Source organism: Mercurialis annua, linkage group LG3 (genome assembly GCF_937616625.2).
Source record: "Mercurialis annua linkage group LG3, ddMerAnnu1.2, whole genome shotgun sequence".
Lineage (NCBI taxonomy): Eukaryota > Viridiplantae > Streptophyta > Magnoliopsida > Malpighiales > Euphorbiaceae > Mercurialis > Mercurialis annua.
In genome coordinates this window covers 66763423-66775977 of record NC_065572.1, presented here as the reverse complement: position 1 = coordinate 66775977, position 12555 = coordinate 66763423, and the positions used below count along the sequence as shown (strand labels likewise).

Genomic DNA, 12555 nt, shown 5'->3' with positions numbered 1-12555 from the left:
GTTAATTTTTGGTGCATTTAAGCCATTTTATATAAATGACAAAATAATTAATGCATTGATTTATTAAAAATCCACATATTAATAATGCTCTCTCTACTCCACTAATTAAATTAAATAGAAACAATGTAAATATTTTTATAATTTATCAATAAAATTTGTAACTGACAAATATTTAAAAAAAAAACTTAAAAAGTAGACAATTATAAAAGCTCAGAAGTACAAATTAAGCATTAATAATTCTGATATTTTGGCAGTTACTATATGTTTTACTTTTAGTTTGACTTAATTTTTAATAAATTTTAAAAAAACTTAATTCAGAAAGCAATTACTAAACCTTTAATTTTTAACTTTTTATTAAGTCAAGTTTATAAATTGTGTCCGCACGGCTTTGATCTAGTGGTATAAGTCTCAGTCATCTGGGCGCCAAAGGTCGCGAGTTCAAACTCTGGCTACGCCCTTTCTTAATATGGAGTGGTTGAAGTTGGATTGCAGGCTATTATATCCCGGGATTACCAAATATGTGGGCTTGCGGGCGGTCCACGCCCCTGAATTTGACAATGATATTGAATTTCAGCTCAGTAGAATGAGTCCTTGTTATCAAAAAAAAAGTTCATAAATTGTTTATTTTAATGAAAATTATTGTCTTTTCAGTTCAACACACTGATAAGTAAATAAAATTAACTATTTTCTTAAGGAAACAAATTTTACTGAAAATTGTCTAATATCGAAACGATCGACTTATGACCAAATCGTGTGTAAGTTATATTATTGTGAGATTCCAATGTGTTTAATTCAATAAAAAATTATTTATTTAAATGGCTTTTAATAAAACTAAAAATTTAAATGCTGATTAAAGAAAGTGTTGTATTAATAAATATGTTTGATAACTGTAACTACTGAAAATTATTAAATTTATATATTAAAGTTATATATTAAATTTTGAGCATTAATTATTTTAAAAATAAAATATAAATTATTGACTATTTAAATTTTTATACTATAGATAAATAGTATTTTTAAAAAACCTTTATGAATATTATATATATCATAAATAATGATAAAAGTTTAGTTGCATATGTTCAAAAAAATTCCTTAAAAATAATAATAACAATGCTCTCTTTATACTTGAAAATTAGTCTTAAATAGAATAATATATTTTAAAACTCTACAATCCGTGCTTTTATATATAGTATAGATATATATTAAATAATTGATAGTTTCAATACTGAGATTTTGATTAAATAAAATAACTAATTACTAATATATTTTTTTTTAAAATGGCTTGATTTTATCTTTAAAGAGTTTAGTTATTTTTTTATTTAAGTTGAGATAGCATTGTTATTATAATCAATTAATACATAATATTTTTATAAAACATTATTGATTACTTATTTTCACGTACGTAACTACACTTGTCAATTTATATTGTGATCATATATGGATTATGTAAGTTAATATATGAAATACCATTGCAATAAACATGAACACGATACGATTAATAATCATATTTGATACATAAAATCCAAACATGATCCATTTATAACACATGTTTCACGACACGTAACGTATAAACACGTTTAGTTAAATCTATTATTGAGGCAGTCTGTTAACATGATACATTTAAATCAATTTTTTAAGTAATATATATAATAGAAAATTGTGTTTATACAAATTAGGCATATTTTACTCGTTTATGATCCTAACTAATATTCGATTAATTTTGTATCAAGTAGTATTATTTAATTGATTAAAAACAAATGCATGTTCCGACTATAAGCAGAGAACAAAAAAAATTAAGAAAAATACACAAAAATTGTTGGTATAAAACGATGAGAGAACGAAAAGATGCAGCAATGGAGAAGAAAAAAAAATAGTGCAGTAATGAAGGCGAAGGAAGAAGATCATGAATAAGAGATGTTGAAATGGTGAAAATGGAGAAAAAATTACCAAATTCTTGAAAAGAAAGAGAAAATGGTAAAAAAGTGAAAAATTCAAATAATTAGGTTAGATTTCTAATTAATAATCGTATAAAATGTAAATATTTTATTTGGACCGTATAAAAGTAATTAAGAGCCCATTTATTATTTCTATATAAAAAGCCCAAAATAATTTGTTGTGTATAATTAATACTGGCAGTTTTAAAAATAACCTGACTCCGTTGATCCAATTCAATTGGATTAAATTTTTAATGCTTAAAATTAGTTGATCTAGATAACTGATGGATTTCAATAAGTTCAACCGGTTGAACTGACCGATCCGAACATTTTTTTTATAAATTACTGAGAAAAACGCGAAAGTCTACCAAACGAGCTGTAACTCAAATGATATAAGCGCTGGACAGCAAATGTCAAGGTCGTGGGTTCAAACCCCTCCTCCCCCTCCAATTATAAAAAAAAAAAAACGCAAAAGTCAAGGCATAAACTTCAGTTGACATGGATTCCATGAAGGGGTTGGATCGGCAGGATATGCAGAGCATATTCTTAAAACAATTTATACTTTCTTTACAAAACATGTTACTTATTCGTATTTTTATTCTACTGTTAGATTATTATATATTGTATAATGAAATGTATAGCTAACAATCCTTAGTTTTATTATTTTAATACTATACTTAAATTACAATCACATAGACATCTCATAAGAAACTACATTATCATTTAAAAATAAAATAAAATAAACTTTATTGAAAAAACTTTTTTTTTCTTGGCATTTCCAAACACCTTTGATATATATTTCAAGTAGCAACTAAAGGCTAAAGCCATTATAGTTAACAAATATTAGATAAAACTCTAAGCTGAACTGAAAGGGTATTGCAAAAATGAAAATGTGATATATTAGTTTGCAAATGGTTGCACATCATATTATTTGGGTTCAACAATATTTTTCTGCCTCAAGTTGCAATTTTATTAACAAAATATTGAGTTCAACACTACCTCATTTTATTGAGATATTCACGTATATATAACTAATGAAATTATAACATTATTTAATAATTTAATATAATAATTATTTTTTCAATTATTGAATGATAAATTTTATTTTATTTATTCTATATGGGAAATGATATGATAAATAAAATTTAAATAAGAATTTTTCTAATTTGTTACTACTCTATGCAAGTGCTATAAGATTTCAGTGAAATGGAATGCTAAGTATTCGAATTAAACCAACATTTAATCAATGAGCTATTTAATACATATGCTGGAAAGGATTAAACTAAAACAGTTAGTTCTATTTTTTTCAAAAATGCTAAATTTTTAGCTATCCAACAATAAAAAAAAACAGCATTTGTATTCTTATATGGAATAGTTTTAAAAATGTTTTCTCAACTCCAGTTGCACATATTCATATAAAAAAAACTCCAGTTGCACATCCAAACAAAAAATCTGAGTCACTGCGTACTGTAGTATTATGTTCTGACTAAATACTGATTGTTTCTAAATGCAAATGATTTTTTTATTATTAAACTTTTTTTGAATATTTATCATTAAAATTTTGTTTACATAAATTAAATAGATGAATCATATTGTCTAAATAATTAGGTAACATGACGAAAATAGTTGTACTATAAGGGGAGGCAACCATCCAATTTAGGGGTGAGCAAAAACCGAACCAAATCGAAAAACCGAACCGAATTGGACCGAAAAAAATTGTGGAGTGGTTAAAGTGGTTAAATTGGAGTGATTTGGTGCAAGGGTTTGAAAAATAACGGTTTGTGGAGGTGATTTGGTTTCAGGTCTCGGTTAACCGAACCGAACCGAAAACCGATACTCAAAACGACGTCGTTTTGAGTATGGGTAAAAGTCTCCAAAAACCCCCCAGCATTTGTAACCCTAACATCTACCCCCTGATATAAAAGCCTAATTTTCTAACCCTAACCCTCATTTCTCTCCTCAGCCGCCTCTCTCTTCTCTCTGATAATTAATTCCCTCTCAAAAAACCTAATTTTCTAACCCTAATCTCTCTGAAACTCTGATAATCTCTCCTTCCTTTTCCTCTCAATGGCGATTAAACCTGTAATTCTTTTCCTCTCTATCGATTAAACCTCTCATCATCTATTAATCATCATGTTCCTCTCGATTCTCTGTCGATTAAACCTGTCATCTTCCTCTCGATTCTCTGTCGATTCAACCTCTCATCTGCTCTTTTGATTCTCGAAGTTCTCATCTTCCTCTCGAAGGTTCTGGTTCTGGTTTGTGTCGACTCTCTGTGAACCTCTGGTTTGCAGTGCTTTGGTTGTGAAAATATTTGAATCTGTGGAAGCCATGGTTGCATATGAGGATTTTGGTGCTCAGAGGTTTAATCGACAGTAGTTTAAGGTATAATCAAGGTTTTTTTCCAGTTTTTTAGTTTTGATTATAAAAAATATTTTAAAGTTTATTTTCTAACACTTCTCTTCCATTTCTTGTTTTTTTCTCAGAGGGATCTGGATATTTGTATGGTAAAGTCTTGATTTAAGGTAAAATAGTGGCGGTTTATATTTTATTGTATGTTTACTTTTCTGGGTTTTGCTTATTGATTGTTGTTCTCTGTTTTTTATGAACCAATGGTGGATTATTGATAAAAATACAAGGCTTTGGTGGAAGCTCTTACCTTCGAGTGAGTTTTAAGGTATTTTGTTTCTATAGACCTTTGATATTTTGTGTCTGTTCTCTTATGCAATTTGATAGCTTTCTGGAAATGTTATTTACTTGTCTTCTTTATTGTGTTTTTTGTTCTTTTTTTCATGAACCAATTGCTGGATTCTCTTGGTGGAAGCTAGTTCATATCGATTGAGAGGTATTTGTTTTTTCTATCACTTGTACCTTTGATTTTCTGTGATTTACTTGCAATTTGTTAGCTGGTTGTGTATTTGTTCTGGAATTGTGTGCTAAATTGTGGTTTATGTTCTGTTTTGCATGAACATATGCTGGATTATATTAGGAAAAAAGGCTTTGGTGGAAGCTGTTACAGTTATAACTAAGGTAATTTGTTTCTATGCTATTTTCTTTGGTGAAAGCTATGATTTACTTGCATTGTGTTATAAATATTATTGATTCATGTCTACCTTGATTTGTGTAGATGGATCCTGAACTGAGTGATTTAGAAGTCCTAGCAGAAGCAGCGGTTGATGGCCAATCCTCTGTTGGTCAAGAAGCTGCTGCTTCACCTGGACTATCTGAATCTGGCAATGTGGAAGCCAATATTGACCCTGCTGGTGATCCTGTACCAAATGCTGTGGAAGCAAATCCTAAAAAAAGGAAGGAGAGTCATCAGAGATCAGTTGTTTGGGAGCATTTTGACACTATCAAAGATGCTAAAGGTACCATTATGCAAGCTAAGTGTCGTTATTGTGCTCGTTTGTATAATTGTCATGCCAAAAAAAATGGTACTTCTACTTTGAGAAGCCACTTGATCAGATGCACTAAGCACCCACATAGTGTAGAAACTAGGCAGGCATTACTCTCTTTTCAACCTGTTGTTAATGTGGAAGCTCCTACTGATAATTTGTTTTCTGTGGCTACTTGGAAATTTGACCAAGAAGTAGTTAGGCAGGCTATTGCATACATGATTATAGTTGATGAATTACCTTTCAAATTTGTTGAAAAGCAGGGGTTTAGGAGAGTCATGAGTCTTGCTTGTCCTATGTTTAAAATGCCCTCTAGGTGGACTGTCAATAGGGATTGTTATGCCATGTTTCTTGAGGAAAAGTTAAAACTGAAACAATTTTTTAAAACTCAGAGTCAAAGAGTTAGTCTTACCAGTGATTCTTGGACATCTAACCAAAGATTAAATTACATGTGTATAACTGCACATTTTATTGATAATGATTGGAAGTTGCATAAGAAGATTATATCCTTTGTTACATGCTCTAGGCATAAGGGTGAATATCTGTCTAAGACCATGGAGACTTGTTTGCTTGAGTGGGGGTTAAAAAACATTTTTACTGTTACCTTAGACAATGCTGAGAATAATAGTACTGCTATGGGTTTTTTTATGAGAAAAATGTTGAGTTGGGGCACTACAACTGTTAGATGTAAGTATGCTCACATGAGATGCATTGCTCATATTCTCAATCTTGTTGTGTCTGATGGGTTAAAAGAGTCTGGTACATCTTTTGAAAGGGTTAGAGGGGCAGTTAGGTATATTAAAAACTCACCCCTTAGACTTAGCAAATTTAAAGAATGCAAAAAATCACTTGATTTTCAATGTAAGCGTTCTTTATGTCTAGATGTCCCAACTAGATGGAATTCAACATACTTCATGTTGCACACTGCTTGTATGTATCAGCATGTATTTGAGGAATATGATGATGTGGAAGCTTCATTTAGAAAAGATTTAGGTGATGATGTGCCTAACAAGGTTGATTGGGATAATGTCAGGCAGTTATGTGTGTTTTTAGAGTGTTTTTACAAAATGACATTGAGAATTTCTGGTTCTCTTTATGTGACCTCTAATAACCACTTGAATGAAATTTCTGACTTGTCAACTATTTTGCAAGACTGGATTCTGTCTCCTGATTCCAGTTTAAGTTCAATGGCCATTAAAATGAAAGCAAAATTTGATAAGTATTGGGGGGATCCTTTAGTAATGAACAAGTTGATCTTTTTTGCAAATGTTTTAGACCCTCGAGATAGAATTGTATACATGGAGTACACTTTGACTCAAATGTATGGTTGTAGTGAGGGCAAGTTTTTGTTTACTTGTTTGATGGAGGATCTGGTTGAACTCTTCAATGATTATGAGGAGGTTTACAAGAAAGAATTAGCCACTACTAGGGGAAATGGCCAATCAGCAGAACTTGTTGGCCAATCCTCCCAAGCTAATTCTGTTCTGAAGGAAAGATATCTGCAGCAAATGTTAGAGACTGGTGGTGTGAGTGGTAGCAAAAAACTGATTTGGATATTTACCTAAGTGAGGCTGTTGTTGCTAATGATGCCCAATTTGATATACTGCGATGGTGGAAGCTGAATGCTGAGAGGTTCCCAGTCCTCTTTAGAATGGCCCGAGATATTCTTGCAGTACCAGTCTCAACAGTTGCTTCAGAGTCAGCCTTCAGCACTGGAGGAAGAGTCCTTGATGACTTCAGGAGTTGCTTGACTCCAAAAATAGTGGAGGCATTGGTCTGTACTCAGGATTGGTTAAGAGATCCATCAAAACCAGTCTCTGTAGAGGAGACACTAGAAGAGTTGGAGAAACATGAAGAAGGTAAAATTTAATTAATTTTCTCATGAGTTTTTTAAGTTTTTGTAGTTGTAATTTTCACTAACTGGTTCCATTTTTTTTCTCAGGTCTTCAAGATCCAGCTAATGCTCTCAATGATCAATAGTTTGTCTTGAAGTCCTTCTGTTTACTCTCTGTTTGTCCTTCTGTTTATTCTCTGTTTATTCTCTGATCTATTCTTTTGGTGGAAGCTTTTGCTGCTTCTGTGATGAACTTTCTTGCTAAGTTTATGTGTTTCCATGTTAGAATAGTGCTGCTTGAAATGATAGATTGGCATGTGATTAGGCTGACCTTGTTAGATTTCTCTGTATTTTGTTTATGGGCTATGATGATGCTTCCACTGTCAATGACTTTGAATACTATAGGTTGTAACTGTTGAGGCACTTATTTTTTGTTATTGCCACCTTTTATGACCTTTAGTGTTTTGTTTGATATACTTTTCAATCTGAGCCCTCTTAAGCAATTAACATTGATGAGATCTATCTTTGTCTTTTTGTTTTGGATCATTATTATGTTATGATTCTGAAACTTTCTTATGTTAGTCTATCATTAGTCAGTACTATGTCTTTTAAGGCTATGATGAAGCTTCCACCATTAAAAGTTGTAAATATACTTAACCATTAACTGTGCGACATAAAATGTTGCCTTTTAAAAGAGTTGAGTTATATATGGCTTAAAAATTGAAGTCTGAGCCTTATTTTCTGTTTTTTCTTTGTATGTTCAATTGCTGTATGTTGTTATTGCCCTTTACTTGTTCTGGTTTTTTGTTTGTACTTGCAGAAAATGTGTTCTTTTGCAAACTGATTGGTGGAGGCATATTTTGGAAGCAATCAAGATTGATTGCAGTATTCATTGCATTTGAAATGCATACTGCACTATTTTGCAGTTTTTGAACTATTTTTTTGCTATTTTGATTCACTGCAGTTTTTTTGAATGCCTGAATCAGTTTTTTTGTATAGCCTATTGCCTATATGATTTGTAAAGTTTAGTAATTGTAATTATTACTAATTTGATATGTAAATTTGCAAGTTAGGCTATTTTTAGGTAAACAGTTTGTAATTTTATGAAACTGTTTCAAAATATTGAAAGGGTAATATTTTTTAAAGTTTTACTTGGTTAATGAAAAAATGGTTAATTTCACTAAGTTTTTAATTCGGTTCACAGACCGAACCAGACCGATAAAAACCGAAATTTCGGTTCACCGAACCGAAATAACCATACTCCAAAATAGGGAAATTTGGTTTAGGGGTTTTAAGAGTGGTTTAATTTGGTTTTAGGGGTGTGCAAACCGAACCGAACCGAACCGAACCGAGCACACCCCTAATCCAATTGGTGGTCAAACTGGTAAGATTATTTGGTCTCTAGTTTAAGCGGTTTGACTGGTTCAATATTAAATATAATCTATGGTCCAATTATCTTTTTAACTGGTTTGTTGGTTTGACCTATTTATGCGAATTCAACAGGTTCGCCGGTTTAATGACCAATTCCGTCCGGTTTACTGGTTTAAAATAGTTTAATTTGGGACTAAATTTTTAGAGTAAATTAAACTGGCCAGTTTCCAATTTAATGGGTCGACTTCGATCTGATTTTCTATTCACCGTCCCCAATACATATCTAAATCAAGTGAACCGTAGACACCTACAATTAAACCCATACATATGGAGAGGCCTAGCCATTAGGCTAGACTCTCACCTCTGTTGAAGGGTTGATTTTGCTAATAGTATAAATAATTTACTAGTATTATTTAATGATTAGCCTCTAATAATCATTAGCTTAAAAATTGTCAAAGTTTTGTGTTTTAGTGTAATTATTTTATACTCAAATAAATAATATATCGTCACTTTTTTTTATCAACTAATGCATTTATTAAGAATATTAAAAATTGATAATATTATTATTTCTTCCCTAAGACAAATTCTAAGAGTTTATTGTATGTGTATTAGCAAAATAAATCTTAACGTTTCACTTTTATATCGATTAAAAATATTACGAAACAAATCTCAAGCTTTTTAATTGTATTTTGCAATTTATAACTCAAACCGTTTTTCGACAATTTTATATACGTGGCAGCCATTTTTTTTATAACAATATTATTGCATTAAAGCTCAAAACTAAGCAAAATTATAAATTCAATAGCTTATAAAACGCTATGGACCAAAGGGCTGAACAAAATTAATCCAGTTTCTGTACAAATTAGCAGAACTATGATTCGAACTTCTTTTACCATACATCTTCATAAGCACATCTTGCCTAATCCAATGCTTAATCACTTTGGCATCAATCTCTTCCTTCTCAAGCACAATTCTATTCCTACCTCTCCATATGTGATAAATTGCGCACACGAAAGCCATTTTTTTAATACTAGCCAGCACATTCTTCTCCACTGCTTTCCTGCCAGACCAAGTCCATTCCCTACTCCAAATACCAGGCTGCCTATTGATCAAACAAGCCTTTAACACACATTCATATATATTAGTTGTAATAGCACAGTTGAAGAACAAATGCTCCACATACTCCACACTTTCCTTATAAAAACACGGACATCATCGTGAATATGACCCCAAGCTTTAAGTCTATCTTTAGTCCTGATTTTCTTTTTAATCACCAGCCAAGCAACAATTCTATGTCTAGGCACATACCTTTTCCCCCACTGAATGATCCACCAGGAAATTATAGGCTTTTCATCTCTGAACTGAAACCAAATAGAGTTAATAGAGAAGTTACCTGCCTTGTTAGCATTCCAAAAAATATTGTCTTTAATAGAACTGGTTACAACAAACTTCTCCTTAACCTCACTCCAAGCATTAGTAGTGTGAACATCTATAGGATTAGGAAGATGTCAATTACCTCTGATAAACATGTCTTTAACACAAGCACTTATAGGAATATCTTAATCCTCAATTGAAATCTCTGGATAAACTTCAACTAAGGATCTACCATCAAACCAAGGGTCAAACTAGAAATATATGTCACCTTCTCCAAGCTTGTAAGTAAAGCATCTCTTAGCTCTGAGCTTAATCAAGTTCTTTCAGCTCCAGCTTGCACACAGGGGTTTAGTGATACCCCAAAAGCTAATCAACTTAAGCTTATTCTTTATGATCCACATAACCCAAAAAGAGTCCTTTACAATCACCAAGTCCCATATCTGCCTTATAACAACCATTTTATTCCATATCCTGAGATCTTTGACTCCCAATCCTCTCTTTTTTTTGAGATTACAAACATCATTCCAAGCCACAAGGTTTCCATATTTATACTCAGTTGAACCTTTTCACAAGAAGTTCTTGCAAATTCTCTCAACCCCCTCTAATCACTGCCACAAGAAGAACAAACATAGTATTCCAGAAAACCTGAATAAAACAGCATTGATTAGCTGCACCCTGCCAGCATAGGACATATGTCTCACAGTCTAGTGTGAGATTCTTTTAGTAATCTTCTCAACAAGAGCATTGCAGTTAACTTTTTGCTAATTAAAGGCACACTTAAGTATCCGATAGGCAGGGTCCCCTTTTGAAACTTAATCTCTCTAAGAATGTCTCTTCTAATACCCATATCCACATTGCTAGAATAAATACATCTCTTTTGATTGTTAACTTGCAGCCCAGAGGCCTCATGGAAATTGTTTAACACTAGCAATCTGCTCGATACCTCTCAACTCACTTTAGAAAATGAACAGATCATCTGCAAAATTCATATGCAATCTTTAAAAGCTTTGCAGCCAGAATGATACTCATACTCATTATCCTGAATATTATACAAAGTCCTAAAGAGGTACTCCATAACCAATACAAATAATAGAGGAGACATAGGGTCTCCTTATCTAATACCACAAGCTCCCTTGAAGAAATCTTTAGGACTCCCATTAATCATCACAGAGTAGACTGGAGTTCTCACACATATCATAATCTCCTTAATGAATTTTTCATGAAAATTGAGCCCTATCAAAATCTCTTCAATGCAGTCCTAATGAATTGAGCCATAAGCTTTCCTCAAGTCAATCTTCATAGCATAGTCTTTCTTCCCTTTTCTCTTATGATAGTTGTAGACTAACTCATGAGCAAGGAGAATAGTATCCCCAATCTTCCTTCCTGGAATAAAGGCAGATTGAGCCTTATCAACCAAGTAGCCCAGGCACTTCTTCAATCTAGCAGAAATATTCTTGGTAACGCATTTATAAAGCACATTACAGCAAAAACTAAGCCTAAAATCACTCGGCATTCTCAATCTTAAGAATAATGGTTATAATACGTGGTAGTCATATTAGATATATGTATTGACATATTAAATTATAACGTTTCAAAAAAAAGTCAAATAAAATTCTAACTTTTCGTAATTTTGCACTTTGTAGTTTAAAAAAAAGAGATAAAACTATCAGAATAGTGATTGGGGCTATAAAGTGCAAAAATAAAAGAGGTTGAGATTTATTTTGTAATGTTTTAAATGTTAGGATTAAATAAAAATGAAACGTTGAAATTTATTTTACCAATAACTCTTTATTCTATCACATATTATTTTCAAAGAATTTTAACTTGTTTTATTCAGCTCTTAAATTTAAAAAGTTTAATAACAGACAATTTAAACGACTTTTTACAGATTACTATTCATAATTAAAAAGAAGAAATTGTTGTACTTTGATACAAATTGCAGGTTCTTTCTTTCTTAGAAATACTTACGAAAATATAATTAGAAAAGAAAAAGTGAAGTTCAAACAAAAAACCTCTTGCAAGGATGTTGCTGGCTTTTACCAATACATCACTCGCACTTACACGAAACTTAATGTAACAAATTGTATTTTGTGATGTCTTACTAATTTAATGAAATTTACAGTAATCAACAATCATATATCCCACTATAAATTTAAAACTTTAATTCATAATAACATTTGATCGAGCTAATTATTCTGAGACTCCCCACATATATTATAATTACAGTGTCATATTTTTTGTTTGAAAATTATACATAATAATCTGTTGAAACAATTGCTGTAAAACTGAATATGATGAGGCTGAGTCGCGGACTAGATCGCTCTCTTTTAGACGTTGCGCGGCACAGCTCGGTGGTGCAAAGGTGACTATCAGCCGCGGCGTCCCTAGGATAAAACAGCCGGAAATACTGATCACACTGCACTGTGAAATCAGCTCTAAAACACTTTCTTTGTATTGCTCTGTGTTTCTGTGTCTTCTCAAATGAAAAGTGAAGCCAGTATTTATAGGCTAAGAAAATATAGCTGCTGTGTAAATAATTAATACAGAAAATGATTTCTGATTAATGAAGGAAAACAGCAACAGTCAAAAAAAAACGTGGAGAGGTAATCAGAGAGTCATAACAGTTACAAAAGAATTGAATAAAAAT

The 12555-nt window shown here is 31.8% G+C and overlaps 1 protein-coding gene across 1 annotated transcript; it reads left to right on the top strand.

Annotated features, from left to right (window-relative positions):
* Positions 1-4701: 4701 nt before the first annotated feature.
* On the top strand, positions 4702-6894 carry LOC126672884 (zinc finger BED domain-containing protein RICESLEEPER 2-like). Its single transcript, XM_056105088.1, has 2 exons — positions 4702-4964; positions 5062-6894. The coding sequence occupies exons 1-2, from the start codon at positions 4899-4901 to the stop codon at positions 6892-6894; spliced, it is 1899 nt and encodes a 632-aa protein (XP_055961063.1). The 5' UTR covers positions 4702-4898.
* The last annotated feature ends 5661 nt before the right edge of the window (positions 6895-12555 follow it).